General features: G+C 34.4%; 1 protein-coding gene across 1 annotated transcript; it reads left to right on the top strand.

Moving 5' to 3' along the window:
* Window positions 1-614: 614 nt before the first annotated feature.
* On the top strand, window positions 615-17,767 carry LOC307156962 (uncharacterized protein; the record flags this gene model as incomplete). Its single annotated transcript, XM_079868692.1, has 4 exons — window positions 615-727; window positions 8,136-9,783; window positions 17,508-17,634; window positions 17,743-17,767. The coding sequence occupies exons 1-4, from the start codon at window positions 653-655 to the stop codon at window positions 17,765-17,767; spliced, it is 1,875 nt and encodes a 624-aa protein (XP_079724818.1). The 5' UTR covers window positions 615-652.
* Between the last annotated feature and the right edge of the window lie 1,263 nt (window positions 17,768-19,030).

Below are 19,030 nucleotides of genomic sequence, written 5' to 3'. Positions count from 1 at the left end.
CATAAACGTTTGCACGGTTTAACGATTGGTTGCGTGAACACAAGAGGGGCCAGGTTGTCATTCGCGTATTGTCGTTCCCATTGGTAGATAAATGGTCGATTACTAAGTTGGCCAAATCTCTTTGATTATGTCACGTTTATTAATTATCGAACACTAAACACGCAAGTGAAATGTGAGACGATAAGTTACTGTTTGAATCGCGCGACGCGAGCTATAACTATATGTGCATGTTTTTGAGTTTAATATGAAGACTATATGAGTTTAATCATGGAATGTAATCAACAGCATAGTGCAGAACCAAACATTTTAAACACTGCCCGAACTAAGGGACTGTCCCTAAACTCTCGATACAGACCCCAATAAAGGCAGTGTTGAAGCAAGTTCAAAACCAGTTCAAAACAGCCCCATTCTAAACAACGTTTTCAGAGAAAACAGGACAAAACATCCTGTTATGTGCAAATATAAATTACGACTTAAATCTACACATCACTAGCCATACAAAACTGACGATGAGTTTACTGTAGTAACTATGGTTTTGATATACTCGTAATGTGTGTCTGTATGTGTGTGTTCTTTAAATACAATACTGGTAATCAAACTTGTCATGTGGGTAAAGGCCTAGAGAGGATAAAAACTTGTATATGTCTACAGGATGGATGATCTAATTGAGTTTCTGCGAATGAGGAATGTTCCAGAGGAAACCGTTGAGAAACTGGAACAAGAAAAGGTGAGACAATGCAGCTGGACAAAAATGTGGCACAGATGAAGGACTGCAGGGCAGGGGTTTAGGATTATACATAAAGGTTTCATAAACTGGTAATTTATACTTTCTTTAGTTACATTCAAGTTAATTTAGTACATTTAAGTTTCACAAACAGGGCTTAGACTAAGTCAGAATTATATATATATATATATATATATATATATATATATATATATATATATATATATAGTTATATTATAATGTTATCATATTCTGTGCAGGCAATCAGCTAACTTTGCTGTAAATAGAAAATTCTAGCAATATCACTGCTAAATACCTTTAAGTATTGTGCGTATTGTGGTAACTTGGTTCAGTTAAAACAACTCAACATGCATTTTAGTCTGAGACTAGCTTTGTCTGTGAAACCAGAGGTTGGAAGCCATCTTGTCTGCCCCAGATTTCTTATCGCTAAGAAAGTTAGATCTATCACAAAGTTGGTTTTAATTTTAAATATAGCCCAAGAGGTAGACAGAGGCAGTGGAAGAGCAAGAAGCAGAAGATCTATTAAATAATCTTTGTTAAATTTATCAATGAGAATTAATCTCACCAGCACAAATTCAAAAAGTCTTATTATACTGAAGCAACAGTGATGAAAAATGTATGCTTCACAACATCATCCTTTGATGATAAAAACTTTGAGGTGGAGGTGTTCACTTCTCTCTAAATTTCTGGTGAAGACAACATGGCACACAAGATTAAACGGTAATATAAAATGATTGAAATGGGTGTATATAGAGAGATAAAGATGATGAAAATGTATAAAATAGCATAAATGAAGTACAACATATCTGTATTTTTGCTCTCTTGAAGCCGCACATGCACTCAGCTTATACTATTAGAAATCTAAGAATACTTTTGTCTTTACTTTCATTTAAGACTTTATTTAACTAATTTAAGACTGCTCTTATGAGGATACTCGACAAAACTTACATTTAGGCATAATTCCCAGGCAACACGTTGATCTCACAGTGATCTCTCCATATGATCACAATGTGAGGTCACAGTGAGTTAAAAGTGTAACCGCTCAGCGCACTCACTGTGTGCTCATATTATGGCCACAATGTGAGTCACCCCAGCTAGAAATGTTTTTGGACATGGACTTCGCTCAGACATCAAATTTTGGTTGAAAATGAAATTTGGGTTGACGTTCTAAACATCTGATGTCAGGCTCCAACTTCAGTAAACAACTCCACAAACAGCATTACCAACTTCACTTATTACAAACCAGATTTACTTGTCATGTGTGTACAAAAGTCCTTATTGAGATTAACAGAGGTTTAGATGTTGATGGTTTATTTAAATTAATAATTTGGTTTGATGTCACCATTATGGTTTATGCCCATATTCTACATTATGCCCATTTAGTTGGGCAGTTTGACATGATGTTTTAATGTTAGTTTTTCTCTGGCTGCTGTAACTGTCTTATGGCAAGAACATGTCAGCTACTTGATGATGATGATGATAATGATATAATTAACATGTAGTGCTCTGATTAGTTGATCTCTTCTAGACAGTTAGGCCTATGTGTGTTAATTTCTAATAATTGATTATAGTAATGTTCACTTTATAGCATGACTTTCAACACTGTTTAAATAAGACAATCTGTATAATAATAAAAAAACGAAACATTTTGAACTACTGTTTCACTTAGACAAATTCAAATTTCAAGAATCAGCGCGTGAATCTCAATAACGGTGACATGCTTCATGCTGCAATGCATTCTGGGAGCCACTGATGAGTTTTGTGTGATGCACCCAGAATGCATTGCGGCATGAAGCATGTCATCGTTATAGAGATTCATGTGCTGATTCTTGAGGTATGTGTTTGTCTCAATGAAGGGATTTAAAAGTTAATGTACACAAATTTTGTTTTTAATATTAAATACTCTGCATTAAAAATTTAAAAGATTAAAATGCTGCAGGATCTCATGCTGTATAAATCCAGAATTTTTATGATCATGTAAAATTGATACTAGAGACCATTCCCTGGATGAAATCAGGCCACTACATTATGATAATATCTTTATTATCAACAAGTAGCAAACATACTTGATCACATTTTCTCTTGCTATAACAAACACTTACAGAAGTCAAAGAAACTAACATCAAATAATCAAGGCCAAAGAGCCCAACTAAAGCAAACACTGACCTCCACAATGGTGACCAAACCAAACTATTACTTTCAAACAAACTTCTTTTAATGTAAAAGGTTCAGTCCTGTGTCTGCTGGGAAACTTTCCGCTAAAACTTTATAAGAGTGTTAGGGGATAATGTTCTATCAATGTTTAAAATGTTTTTTAGAGAGTGTTATCCTAGCTTTTATGAGAACATTCTGGTAACAAAAATAAAATTAGCTACAGAAAACATTACAAGACCATAACATAATGCTCCCAAAACATTAATAGAACAATAACATGTCTAGCTGGGATGAGCTTATATTGTGGTCATAGTTTGCGCACCTAGTGAGTGCGCTGTGAGGTTACACTTTTAGATCACTGTGAACTCAGATTGCTGACATTGTGACCACATGGTGACATCACTGTAAGATCAACGTGTTGTGTGTTATTGTTCGTTCAAGCGTGAAAGAGAACTCTATTCTGGCGCAGGATACTGACACGCGTCTTTCTGTGCTGTCAGGACATTCACAGGCAGTGCGTTCTCTTGAATGGTTTAAAAGCATTTGCATGAATAACAGCATGGTCATATAATGTAATGCTAGCTAAATGACGACAGAAAAAACAGATGCTGCATTAATTGCGTTAAATATTTTAGCGCGTTAAACTGGACAAAAATGTATCTTATGCGTTAACATTGACAGCACTAATGTGTGTATATATAGATGTGTGTATGTGTATATATATTTATGTGTGTGTGTGTATATATGTGTGTGTGTGTGTGTGTATATATATATATATATATATATATATATATATATGTATATATATGTCATGGTCAAAATTGATGGCACCCCTGATAAATATGATAAAAAATGGCTGTAAAAAATAAATCTGCATTGTTTATCCTTTTGATCTTTCATTCAAAAAATTCATTCAAAAAACTTCAAAAAACCTTTCATTGAAGTAAAAGAACTGAAAGTGGGGGTAAATCACATTATAAAATAAATGTTTTTCTCCAAAACACGTCGGCCACAATTGTTGGCACCCTGTTATTAAACACTTTCTGCAACCTCCTTTTGCCAAGATACCAGCTCTGAGTCTTCTCCTATAATGCCTGATGAGTTTGGAGAACACCTGACCAGAGATCAGAGACCATTCCTCCATACATAATCTCTCCAGATCCTTCAGATTCACAAGTTCATGTTGGTGCTTCTTCTGTTCAGTTCACTCCACTCATCAGGTCAGGGGACTGGGACGGTCACGGCAGAAGCTTCATTTTGTGCTCCATTACCCATTTTTGTGTTGATTTTGATGTTTGTTTTGGACTGTTGTCCTGATGGAAGATCCAACCACGGCCCATTATAAGATTTCTAGCAGAGGCTGTCAGGTTTTGATTTTTTATCTGTTTGTATTTGCTAGAATCCATAATACCATGTATCTGAACAAGATGTCCAGGACCTCCAGCAAATAAATAGGCCCACAACATATAAGATCCAGCAGTGTATTTAACCGTAGGCATGGGGTACTCTTCATCCCTGTGTGCACCAAACACATCTGCTGGGTTTGCTGCCAAAAAGCCCTTTTTTGAGTTTCATCTGACCACAGAATCCGGTCCCTTTGAAGATCCAGTCGTGTCTGACAACTGAATATGCTGGAGTTTGTTCTTGGATGAGCAAGGAGGATTTTTCTTTTAACAATTAGGCTTTCTGACCCCAAGACTCAACTAATCTCTGCAATTCTCCATCTATGATCCTTGGAGAGTCTTTGGCTACTCAAACTTTCCTCCTCACTGTGCATTAAGACAGTATAGACACACGTCCTCTTCCTGGCAGATTCGTAACATCTTTAGTTGATTATGACTTCTTAAAGGAGAACTCCGGTCAATTTTAACATTGAGCTCATTTTTTTGTACATTTGGAGTGCTGTCAATACAGAGAACAACGACAAAAATCGGTGTTGCCTACACCGAGTTATTCTATTTTTAAAATTTGCACCCTGTTGACTTCAATGGGGCAAGTACTAAACCTGCTTTTAGGCTCTTAACATCCTTAATGTGTCATTACAAGTGCACAGAAAATGTGAGTGATTCCTTCTGAGTGAACACGAGTGGATCTGACTGCAGTAGATGTGAAAGATATGTATAAAAATGATGTTATTTAAGCCAGCGCAAATACCTGTTTACATCCTGTTTTTCGGTTGAAGTCCAAAGTAGTCGATTGCCGAGTTCACGCGCATAGGTTTAGTTACCTATGATCACGCGCGTGAACTCGGCAATCGACTAGTACTTGCCCCATTGAAGTCAACAGGGTGCAAATTTTAAAAATAGAATAACTCGGTGTAGGCAACACCGATTTTTGTAGTTGTTCTCTGTATTGACAGCAGTCAATTGTATTGTACATTTATTGTAAATGTACAATAAAATGAGCTCAATGTTAAAATTGACCGGAGTTCTCCTTTAATTATTGCCCTGATGGTCAAAATGGGGATTTTCAATTCTTTAGCTATTTTCTTACAGTCACTTTGTATTTTGTGAAGCTCAACAATCTTTTGCTGCACATCAGAACTATATTCTTTGGTTTTACTCATTGTGATGGATGATTAACCCATTTAAGCCCACCGGCAACTATAGTTGCCGCAGTACATAGTTGTCATTTTCCTTTTGTAAATATTTTTCTAGATGTTGTCCATGTTTTATTTCTCAATGAAATGCAAGCAAACAACCAAATAAAGGATTTCAAGAAAAAAAAAAAGGTATTCACTTCCTCCCTGTTACATGAGGCTGTCAACTTCCTACCCCTATTTCCAGGAAGCAGGGCGAAGACAAACGCTCCCAAAGAAAGGCCATTTTCATGTTACTAATAAGTATTTTTTGTTGACATATATATATCTACATAATCATGAAGGTCTCTAGAATCAGCCAAACAAAACAAATCTTACAAGAGATTTATAGTTTTTTGTATACTTAGTCAAAAGTCCAAGCGGCAACTATAGTTGCCGGTGGGCAAATGCCTTGTAAGTACATATATTATGGGAAAATGGTTATTAGTGTTATATGGCATATTACTGTGTTAATAGGTTAATAAATCAAGTTTATTGGTCTTGTTTAGTGCATAAACATAACTTAACCCTTTAAATGACATCTCTATATAGATATATTTTTTTCTTCATTCTATTTATTTGTATTTATTTATTTTCATTTACCTTTTTGATACACAATGCCCTGTTATGGCTGCACTTTGTTCTGCACTATGTTCCACAACTTTAACCCTTGTGCGCTGTTCGTTTGAGGTTTACAGTCAGGCTGTTTGGGGTCTGAGAGACCCCAGGCAACAAAATGTTATTTTGTAACAATATATATATTTTAAACAAATGTAATTTTACTCAGTTTATTAATGTTTTTACTCTTCATTTGGACATTTTTACTCCACAAAATGTTCAAAAAAAGAAAAGAAAAATTCTCCAAAAATAAAATACCCACATTTCTAACTTTCATTCATGGGGATAACATGGATAATTTGACATGGTTTAGTGTAAGATTTTTGGCCAAATCTTGGAAAATGCAGTTTTAAAAGTAAAAAAAAAAAAAAAAAAAAATCACTTTAACCAGTAGATGGCTGCAGAGCTCTAAAAGTACTAAAAGTTTCAAACTAAAAGACATCTTTTCACAAGTTTTTCCAGTTAGATTCATATCTACATATAATGAAATCACAATTATAACAATAAAAGTTACTTTTTGTCAAAGTTTGGCAGTTTTTGTACTGAAAAAAAAATCTGTTTTTCAATAATGTTCCATTATGATTAGAATCAAACCTGGTCAGGATGTTACAAAGAGAAAAGTTGGAGTTTTTAGAGTTTATCATTTATTTCAAACGTCTGTTTTTCATATAATTCTACAAATTTAAAGTGTGCCACTTCATTTCTGTCTGTGTGTTCTGTGTTGTTTCTGATTTTGAGGATGAATTTTGTCCAATGTTCAAATTCATTTGATTCTAATCATAATATAACATTATTTTTTTTCAGTACAAAAAGTGCCTAAACTTTGACAAAAAGTAACTTTTATTATTATAATTGTGATTTCATTATATGTAGATATGAGTACAACTGGAAAAACTTGTGAAAAGATGTCTTTCAGTTAGTCACAAAGCAAATAGCAAATAGTGGTGCTCTGCAGCCATCTACTGGTTAAAGTGATAAATTGTTACTTTTAGAACAGCATTTTCCAAAAGATGGGCAAAAATCTTTTAAAAACACTTAACCATGTCAAATTATCCATGTTATCCCCATGAATGAAAGTCAGAAATGTGGGTCAAAAAGACCCTGAACAGCGCACAGTGGTTAATACAAATGGATTTGTTGTTTGTTGTGTATTCATATTCAAGAGATTATAAGATAGATGCAGTTTTTTTGGGTCTGCATCAAATGTTCTTCGACTTTTATACATAATAAATTTGTTTATGAATAAAGATTGATCTGTTGAAAGCAGTTATTTTGAGATAAATGCCAAATGTTCTCCTCCTATTCATATTTTACATTGAAGGGGTGCATACAACATATTTGCCCACCGGCAACTATAGTTGCCGCACATTCAAATATGATTTTCAAAAAAGAAAAAAAAAACCTGGGGAAAATAAATGCAGAACATGTTCACATAGGACACTATTAACAGGATTATATGCATGAAACCATTCAGAAAAATTTGGGCACAAATGGGTTAAGGGAATATGGGCTTTGTGTTTCCTCATATTTAAACTCCTGTGAAACAAGAAGTCATAGCTGGACAATTTCATGTTCCTAGTCACCCTGGTGTGCTTAAAAATGTAAATATTAATGGGAATATACTTCAGAGATATTTTTCTCATAAAAAATTCTAGGGGTGCCAACAATTATGGCCAGTGTGTTTTGGAGAAAAACATTTATTTCATAATGTGATTTACCCCCCAATTTCAATTCTTTTACTTCAATGAAAGGTTAGATTTTTGTGAATTTTTTTGAAGGAAAGATCAAAAGGATAAACAATGCAGATTTATTTTTTACAGCCATTTTTTATCATATTTATCAGGGGTGCCATCAATTTTGACCATGACTGTATATATATATATATATATATGTATATATGTATATATGTGTATGTATGTATGTTTGTTTGTTTGTTTGTTTGTTTATAAATTTGCACCCAACCATTTTTCAGCGAAAATTGTATGTTGACATGCAAACTCAATGTCATATATTAAACCTGCATTTCCTTTTTTTTTATAGATTGATGCCAGTGTCATCGAACTAATGACAGATGAACAGCTAAAGACATACTTTCCATCATATGGTGATCGTTTGGCCATTTTGGGATTTTGCAGACAGAAAGCCAGTAACAGGAATGATCCCAATAACAGAAAATCAAAACTTTTTGAGCGATTGAAATCTAAAATATCCAAAAAATCGAAGTATGATGATTCTGCCACAACAAGTCAACAACACACAGCAAAGAATGCTCAGAAGACTATGAGAAAGGTAGAATTAGGATGGATGAATTACGATACAGAAAATGAAATCTTTAAACAAGTGAGAACAAGAAGGGGTGGTGGCACACGAAAAGTTGATGTATCAAAAGAATCCAAGAAATCTGATTTGATTCAGCAAGCAGTCAAGCTGTTTTTTGCAGATGGAAAAAGTCCTGAGGGAGACATCACTGAGTTTGAGGTAGATTTAAAGGATTACAAAGAAATGTCTATTGATGAAGACATTACAGTTGGAAAACTGTATGCAGACACCAGGTTGCCACTTTTACGGTTCTACCTCACAACAAAGAAGAGAAGTAACTCTGGCTCACATATGCAACAGGAAATAGATGTGGGTCTCACTACACGAGAACTGAACAGTTCCCCAACAAAAATGCCAGCTGAAAGATCAGGAAATACAGATAACACAGATGTGGTTTACATAGGGAGCAACATGGAACCAGAGATGCCTTTCCTTTATTCAACAGAGATAATTTCCTCCACCCTAAATGAGAATGCTTTGGATGACAGCAACACTGTCACATTTGTCACTGGAGACACTGGAGACATTTTTAATGTGGATGATCAAATTTTGGATGATACATTACCTCTCTCACCTCTGAACACTATTGCACAAAGTGAACAAATAAAGAGGATCTTAGTTGTCCACCGTGGTCATGTCCTCCCAGAACTCATTGCTCATTTTTTGGATGAAAGCGTTTTAAGGTGTGAAATAAAAATTCAAATTATTGCACCAGATGGAAAACTTGAGAGGGGCCATGATGAAGGAGGAGTTGTGAGAGACTGTCTTTCTGAGTTCTGGAATGAGTTTTATGAACAGTGCACTATGGGCAGCTCTTTCAAGGTGCCTTTCCTTCGGCATGATTTTGGACAAATGCACTGGGAAAGTGTAGGCCGTATAATTGCCTTTGGATGGAAAAAGGAAAAGTACCTTCCTGTGAAAATAGCTCCAGTAGTCCTGGAGCAGGCCGCTTTTGGAAGTGCGAAAAGCGATGTCATTGAGAATTTCCTGAAATTTGTTCCAGAATCAGAACGAGCAGTCTTTGAAGCCTGGCGATCTGACTTCAACACTGTTGACAAAGAAGAACTGCTTGAGGTTTTGGATGGCCATAGCTGTCGTAAAACTCCAACAGAGAACAATGCAGAGGAAATCTTACAAGAACTTGCCCACAAAAAACTGATTCAAGAGCCTGCCTTTGTCATTGAGCAGTGGGCAAACATGCTTTCCACTGCAATCAGTCATCTTGATGAAATTTCTTCTGTGTATGAAAACTTGCAGCCCACTGTGAGAAAGGTTTTGAGGGCTCTTTCTTTCCCAGAGAACATGAATACCCAGCAGAGGGAGATTCAAAGGTATTTAACCGCTTACCTTAGGGAATCTGGCACACAAGGTCTGTCTCGGTTTCTTAGATTCTGCACTGGTTCGGATCTTTTTTTGGGAAAAACTATCGTCATTAACTTCACACAGGTTCAAGGCTTCCAACGACGCCCAGTTGCACACACTTGTGGTTGTGTCTTGGAGCTGTCAGTTTTCTATGACAGTTATCCTGATTTCAGATCCGAAATTAACAAAGTCTTAGAGTGCAATGTGTGGGTGATGGACTTTATCTAATTAATGAAGTTAGAAAAGACTACTGCTTCTAAATGCAAGACTGTAGTCTTTGTAAATTCACATTATGTACCACCATAAAAGTTGTCTTGCCTTTATTCACTGTTTGTTTTAAGCTGTTGTTTCTGAATTGTTTGAATGTACATGCAGCTGTACTGTTCAATTGAAAAAGTTTTAAAGATTTTTGTAACTATTATAACGTGGCAATGTTATTGTCAATTGTAAGACTGTTTGCAGTTGCTGCTCACTGATGAGCATTTCCTTTACTTGTATGTCTTACAGATATACAAATATTGCACAATTTCAGTGCAAAGATATGGATGTTTTTTTTTTTTTCTTGACCCAGTAGCACTACATCCAAACCTGTTTTAGCGTTGCTGTGTTTATAGCGTTAATGTTAGTTGAAAATTTGTTTGTGACTACAGTGAGCATTGCTTTCCTTTCAGTATGTGATGTCGTAAGGATATGTTGCAATGCAAAGATATGTTGTGCTGTTTTCCAATGGTACACATACAATCCTGTTTCATGAATACTGTAACCATAAACTTAACACATTTTTTTTTGGTTATAGAATTGCCTGCTTGCTTTGCTTATGCAGCACAAAACCCATACAGCATTTTTATTTTATTTTTATTTTGAACATTAGTAGGCCTGCCTTTTCATTTCAATTAAGTGTTCCACAGCATTAAAAATTTAATGTAAAGGAAGGTTGACACCAATAAAGTGAAATACAGTGTACAAGTCAAATGAGATGCATTGTGTGATCATATCAAGGTATTGCTGCCCGACATTTTGTGTATTACTAAGCAGCGAATAACATTTGTTTTTAGATATGCTTCACAAATAGTTTTAGTCTGTGGCATTTAGTTCAGTATTTATCAACTCCCTGAGTTTGATATAAAAATCCACAGTTGAATAGACATCTTTTGACATATCCAGATTGTGTTCTGTAATGAGGTGAACACAGGCATCAAACACGTCTTTGTCACATGGGTAGTCTTTGAATACACATTCCTCCAGACACACTTCAACTTCTTGTGGGCCTACAGGGTGTAAGTAATCTCTTGCGCCATATAATTGAGGTACTGCATGCATAATGGATGGGCGACCATTTGGAGATCGAGAGTTATGAATTGGTCGTATTCTATGATTGTTCCAAGATGATGTCACTTGATCCAGTTCCTCCTGAAAAATAAAACGAATAAAAGGTTTATTTACATGATGGGTTTATCATTTAGTCAGGAAGGATACCAAAGCACCCTTACAAAAGATTATTATTTTTCCATAATGTAATTCACCAGTTACTTTATTTTGTGCAGTGTTGGGTAGTGAAGGCTGTTACTTAGGGGGCTGTGGGTCCATGTCCCCTTAAAATGATATCCAGGACCTTTTTTTTTTACATTTATAGGGTCAATTTTTTCTAGCCTTATAAAAATTATCGTTCATCTTTTATGTAAAATTCTTACATTTAATCATAAAAAAAAATAGAAAGACACTTTAGGTTTTTACCATTCAAATGAAATGTATCAACAAAATCTATCTCAGAAGTGACAATGCAGTTACACAACAATTACAGTTGCAGAAATGATGTTATGAGATAAATGTTTTAAATGTAAAAATGTTTAATAGTCTATAGAGAAATGCAATTATACATTTAAATACACAATTAAAACTGATAGTAAGTGGCAAAAAGCCACTGCCTTAATGAGTCATTGAACCAAAACTTCTGTAGAGTCTTGCGCACAGGTTTAATGCGTTGTGCCATGTAACTGCCATGTAGAAATTGCATTTCTTAAATTATCTACTCAACACTACTTTAGAGACACAAAGTAATTGTCAACAGGTTTAGACGTAAAAGGATAGTTCACCCAAAATAAACATTTTGTCATCATTTACTCACCCTCATGATGTTCCAAACCTGTAGGCCTAAATATGAGTTTCTTTCTTTTGTTGAACATAAAATAAGATATTCTGAAGAATGTTGATAACCAAACAGTTTTGGGTCCCCATTGACTTCCATAGTATTTTTTTTAATACTATTTGGAAGTCAAAGGGGACAAAACAACATCTTCCTTTATGTTCAACAAAAGAAAGAAACATATTTAGGCCTACAGGTTTGGAACAACATGAGGGTGAGTAAATGATGACAGAATGTTCATTTTGGGTGAACTTTCCCTTTAAAAACAAATTAACAAAATAAAACATGTATTAAGCTGTACTTACCTGTATTAAGTTTTGAAAACAGAATTGGATCAAACATTTGTCCAGGAAAGTGTCAGCATAATGTCCATCCTCTTTCATATTGTCAAACAGGTTCATCCAAAACTGGATGCACTGACTTCTAAGTGTAAGCCACCATCTCTCAATCCGTTGATTGCTGGTGCTTGGCCCAAAACTGACGCAAGCAGAGTCGGGATGCGTTCCATGATGCAGAAATTTCTGCATCTCTGCAACATTGACGTTCTCTGTGCCGAGATCCAATCTCACCATATTAGGGCAGCCCTCCGCCTCTATGACAGCTGTCATAAAGTACCCAGCAATAATCCGAGGATCATTGTTTGTTCTGTAAGCTTCAAGCCACATCATTTTTCTTGAAAACCCGTCTATGCACCCACTTATACCAATTCCATATGGTTTTAATTTATCGTATCCATCGATATGCCACACATAATTAGGTCCACGGCTGAAATACACTCGGCGGCGAAGTCGATTCCTAGACCTCAGGTCAACTCCCTCGCCATCTAGCAACCGTAAAATCACCCACACTGTCTCTCTGTCAGTGATAATTCCATTGAGCCAGCATTTCTGATGCATCCACCTGTAACCATGCGACTGTCCTGATGTTTGTAGTTGTTGCTGAATGAAAGCTGCCACATCAGCTTCATCAGTCTTGTTCTTCCTCCTCCAAAGCTGGTGCTTACTCAAAAGTCGCTCAAGGGTGCGATTGCTAAATATGACTCCATGTACCTCTTTCAGTAGAGTTAGTATTTCACGATTTGTTAGTCCTCGTCTGAAATACTGCTCTATTTGTTTAAAATCCATGGATCACGCAGATGCCCATGTTAGCAAGAATCAGCATCAGCAACAACCGGCGCCTATAGTCTGTAGGCGTAGCGCGAGCGCACAATGCGTCACAATTAGTTTATCATTATTATATGTTAAGTTAAGTCATTATTACGAGAAGTTAAGTCATTATTACGAGAAAGTTTCTCATTATTACGAGATGTTAAGTCATTATTTCGAGAAAGTTTCTCATTATTACGAGATGTTAAGTCATTATTTCGAGAAAGTTTCTCATTATTACGAGATGTTAAGTCATTATTTCGAGAAAGTTTCTCATTATTACGAGATGTTAAGTCATTATTACGAGATGTTAAGTCATTATTTCGAGAAAGTTTCTCATTATTACGAGATGTTAAGTCATTATTTCGAGAAAGTTTCTCATTATTACGAGATGTTAAGTCATTATTACGAGATGTTAAGTCATTATTTCGAGAAAGTTTCTCATTATTACGAGATGTTAAGTCATTATTACGAGATGTTAAGTCATTATTTCGAGAAAGTTTCTCATTATTATGAGATGTTAAGTCATTATTACGAGAAAGTTTCTCATTATTACGAGATGTTAAGTCATTATTTCGAGAAAGTTTCTCATTATTACGAGATGTTAAGTCATTATTACGAGATGTTAAGTCATTATTTCGAGAAAGTTTCTCATTATTACGAGATGTTAAGTCATTATTTCGAGAAAGTTTCTCATTATTACGAGATGTTAAGTCATTATTACGAGATGTTAAGTCATTATTTCGAGAAAGTTTCTCATTATTACGAGATGTTAAGTCATTATTACGAGATGTTAAGTCATTATTTCGAGAAAGTTTCTCATTATTATGAGATGTTAAGTCATTATTACGAGAAAGTTTCTCATTATTACGAGATGTTAAGTCATTATTACGAGATGTTAAGTCATTATTTCGAGAAAGTTTCTCATTATTATGAGATGTTAAGTCATTATTACGAGAAAGTTTCTCATTACGAGATGTTAAGTCATTATTATGAGAAAGTTTCTCATTATTACGAGATGTTTAAGTCATAATTACGAGAAAGTTTCTCATTATTATGAGATGTTAAGTCATTATTACGAGAAAGTTTCTCATTATTATGAGATGTTAAGTCATTATTTCGAGAAAGTTTCTCATTATTACGAGATGTTAAGTCATTATTACGAGATGTTAAGTCATTATTTCGAGAAAGTTTCTCATTATTACGAGATGTTAAGTCATTATTTCGAGAAAGTTTCTCATTATTACGAGATGTTAAGTCATTATTATGAGATGTTAAGTCATTATTACGAGAAAGTTTCTCATTATTACGAGATGTTAAGTCATTATTACGAGATGTTAAGTCATTATTTCGAGAAAGTTTCTCATTATTACGAGATGTTAAGTCATTATTACGAGATGTTAAGTCATTATTACGAGAAAGTTTCTCATTATTATGAGATGTTAAGTCATTATTACGAGAAAGTTTCTCATTATTACGAGATGTTAAGTCATTATTTCGAGAAAGTTTCTCATTATTATGAGATGTTAAGTCATTATTACGAGAAAGTTTCTCATTATTACGAGATGTTAAGTCATTATTTCGAGAAAGTTTCTCATTATTACGAGATGTTAAGTCATTATTACGAGATGTTAAGTCATTATTTCGAGAAAGTTTCTCATTATTACGAGATGTTAAGTCATTATTTCGAGAAAGTTTCTCATTATTACGAGATGTTAAGTCATTATTACGAGATGTTAAGTCATTATTTCGAGAAAGTTTCTCATTATTACGAGATGTTAAGTCATTATTACGAGATGTTAAGTCATTATTTCGAGAAATTTTCTCATTATTATGAGATGTTAAGTCATTATTACGAGAAAGTTTCTCATTATTACGAGATGTTAAGTCATTATTACGAGATGTTAAGTCATTATTTCGAGAAAGTTTCTCATTATTACGAGATGTTAAGTCATTATTACGAGATGTTAAGTCATTATTACGAGAAAGTTTCTCATTATTATGAGATGTTAAGTCATTACGAGAAAGTTTCTCATTATTACGAGATGTTAAGTCATTATTATGAGAAAGTTTCTCATTATTACGAGATGTTTAAGTCATAATTACGAGAAAGTTTCTCATTATTATGAGATGTTAAGTCATTATTACGAGAAAGTTTCTCATTATTATGAGATGTTAAGTCATTATTTCGAGAAAGTTTCTCATTATTACGAGATGTTAAGTCATTATTACGAGATGTTAAGTCATTATTTCGAGAAAGTTTCTCATTATTACGAGATGTTAAGTCATTATTTCGAGAAAGTTTCTCATTATTACGAGATGTTAAGTCATTATTACGAGATGTTAAGTCATTATTTCGAGAAAGTTTCTCATTATTACGAGATGTTAAGTCATTATTACGAGATGTTAAGTCATTATTTCGAGAAAGTTTCTCATTATTATGAGATGTTAAGTCATTATTACGAGAAAGTTTCTCATTATTACGAGATGTTAAGTCATTATTACGAGATGTTAAGTCATTATTTCGAGAAAGTTTCTCATTATTACGAGATGTTAAGTCATTATTACGAGATGTTAAGTCATTATTACGAGAAAGTTTCTCATTATTATGAGATGTTAAGTCATTATTACGAGAAAGTTTCTCATTATTACGAGATGTTAAGTCATTATTTCGAGAAAGTTTCTCATTATTATGAGATGTTAAGTCATTATTACGAGAAAGTTTCTCATTATTACGAGATGTTAAGTCATTATTTCGAGAAAGTTTCTCATTATTACGAGATGTTAAGTCATTATTACGAGATGTTAAGTCATTATTTCGAGAAAGTTTCTCATTATTACGAGATGTTAAGTCATTATTTCGAGAAAGTTTCTCATTATTACGAGATGTTAAGTCATTATTACGAGATGTTAAGTCATTATTTCGAGAAAGTTTCTCATTATTACGAGATGTTAAGTCATTATTACGAGATGTTAAGTCATTATTTCGAGAAAGTTTCTCATTATTATGAGATGTTAAGTCATTATTACGAGAAAGTTTCTCATTATTACGAGATGTTAAGTCATTATTACGAGATGTTAAGTCATTATTTCGAGAAAGTTTCTCATTATTACGAGATGTTAAGTCATTATTACGAGATGTTAAGTCATTATTACGAGAAAGTTTCTCATTATTATGAGATGTTAAGTCATTACGAGAAAGTTTCTCATTATTACGAGATGTTAAGTCATTATTATGAGAAAGTTTCTCATTATTACGAGATGTTTAAGTCATAATTACGAGAAAGTTTCTCATTATTATGAGATGTTAAGTCATTATTACGAGAAAGTTTCTCATTATTATGAGATGTTAAGTCATTATTTCGAGAAAGTTTCTCATTATTACGAGATGTTAAGTCATTATTACGAGATGTTAAGTCATTATTTCGAGAAAGTTTCTCATTATTACGAGATGTTAAGTCATTATTTCGAGAAAGTTTCTCATTATTACGAGATGTTAAGTCATTATTACGAGATGTTAAGTCATTATTTCGAGAAAGTTTCTCATTATTACGAGATGTTAAGTCATTATTACGAGATGTTAAGTCATTATTTCGAGAAAGTTTCTCATTATTATGAGATGTTAAGTCATTATTACGAGAAAGTTTCTCATTATTACGAGATGTTAAGTCATTATTACGAGATGTTAAGTCATTATTTCGAGAAAGTTTCTCATTATTACGAGATGTTAAGTCATTATTACGAGATGTTAAGTCATTATTACGAGAAAGTTTCTCATTATTATGAGATGTTAAGTCATTATTACGAGAAAGTTTCTCATTATTACGAGATGTTAAGTCATTATTATGAGAAAGTTTCTCATTATTACGAGATGTTTAAGTCATAATTACGAGAAAGTTTCTCATTATTATGAGATGTTAAGTCATTATTACGAGAAAGTTTCTCATTATTATGAGATGTTAAGTCATTATTATGAGAAAGTTTCTCATTATTATGAGATGTTAAGTCATTATTATGAGAAAGTTTCTCATTATTATGACTTAAAGAATCTTTATTTTTTTACTCAATGTGGCGGAAACGGGCTTCCATAACTGACAGCTCATCATAGCATCCAGACCGAAGAAAACTAAACTGGACGACGACGACACGTGTAACAGGATACATGCACAATGTATCTATAATTAAACAATCAGCATTAAAAAAAAACTAGATATTTTAATGCATAAGTTGATCGCGACGACTTCTATCAAGTTGCCGTTTTTTTGTGTAGAGAAAAGAAATGTTTTTCTCCGAGCGCAAAACTGCAAATCTGCGGTTAAATTGACTGGAATCTCCAAAGAACCAAGTAGCCTATTTAATCAACTTTCTATGATTCGTACGTATGCTACTTATTCTCCTACAAACAGTATATGTATATCTTATTGTATTATCTCCTCTTCTTAGGTCGTTCAGGTGAAGGCTTGGACATTGTATGCGGACGCAGAACCAACCTGACTGTGGTCAACGACCTACAGTTTCTGTTCAGAGACCCTCCAAACACGTGCAAACGAACCGTAGAGGTCAAGAAAAGGTCCGGAAAACAACATGTAAGTTCTTAAATAATTTATATTATTTTAAATTATACTTCATACCTATCTGCTATTTTAATGAATTATCTTTCTTCTTTATATTTTTGCAGTGAGTACACCAACCTGACAGAGTAGCGCACCTGGCCGTGGGAACAGAAAGCGTGGATATCCAAGGGAGGCAGCTGGAAACTCAGAGCGCTCGAGTGGAGGACGGGACGGGCAGAATACGGCTGCAGGTCTGGGAAGCTCAAATTGGATTACTTTCTTATGGAAAATCCTACCAGTTCACCTGCTTGAGCACCAGGGAATTTAATGGAGAACTCTTTCTGACAACTAAAGAGAGTCAAATTGAAGAAATTCCATCCTTGCCTGGCCTTGGTGACATAACTCCTTATGAACAAAAAGAAGAACCAGTGACATCTGTATACGGTGTGATCAACCGGGCCGAGGTCGCTGTGTCCCGCAGCTGCAGGAACTGCAAGTTTTGGCAGTCAGAGTTTCATCAAAAGAACAAATTCCATCGTTGCAAAAAATGCAACATGCTTCAGAAACCGGCCATGAGCAAGTCCACTGCAACTGCACACATCACTCTTTTCAGAGATTTCGGGGAGAGTATCTTCACCATCCACAATTCTGTCCTGTCTGTCCTGACCTCACTGCATTTTCATGTCACTACCAAAACAGTGAATGTTGTAGTCCATTGGCTGAGACTGATTTTAACCACACCCCTACATTTTTGATCAGGAAATATTCCTGTGTCCCTCTCTCTCGTGTGCTATATGGTGAGTAGATTGATCCCATCACAGCATATGAATGTTAAGAGGATAGTTCACCCAAAAATAAAATTCTCTCTTATTTTACTCACCCTCATGCTGTCCCAGATGCATTTTACTTTCTTTCTACAGATAAACACGAATTCTGCGAGTCCTAAAGACACTTTAAACCACATACAGTGACGGTAATCCATGCGACCTCAGTGGATGAATCAATGCCTTCTAAAGTCAATACTAATAATGTAAACTGTTTTAACTATTAAAAATCTCTTCCGACCAACTGTCTTACGTACATGGTTTACAATCCACTTGTATTATGGACTCACAGAGATGGATTATTTCCTTAAAAATCTTTGTCTATGTTTACGTGAAGAAGAAAGTCATATACATCTGGGATGGCATGAAGGAGAGTAAATGATGAGAGAATCCTCATGTTTTTGGGTGGACTATCCTTGTACTGCAACAGGAACTGCTCAAAGAATCTTTGCAACATTTAAAATGTATATGAATTTTTAATATGTATTCTGTATTTGTAATTTTGCATTTTGTGTAGTAATGTATATGATGAGAATACTGTGCATTACATGTATAGTATGCAGTTAATGTTTTGTGGATTCTGGTCTTT

The sequence above is a fragment of the Squalius cephalus genome (assembly GCF_949319135.1).
Source record: "Squalius cephalus genome assembly, chromosome: 4".
Classification (NCBI taxonomy): Eukaryota; Metazoa; Chordata; class Actinopteri; order Cypriniformes; family Leuciscidae; genus Squalius; species Squalius cephalus.
This window is presented reverse-complemented; position numbering and strand designations above follow the sequence as displayed.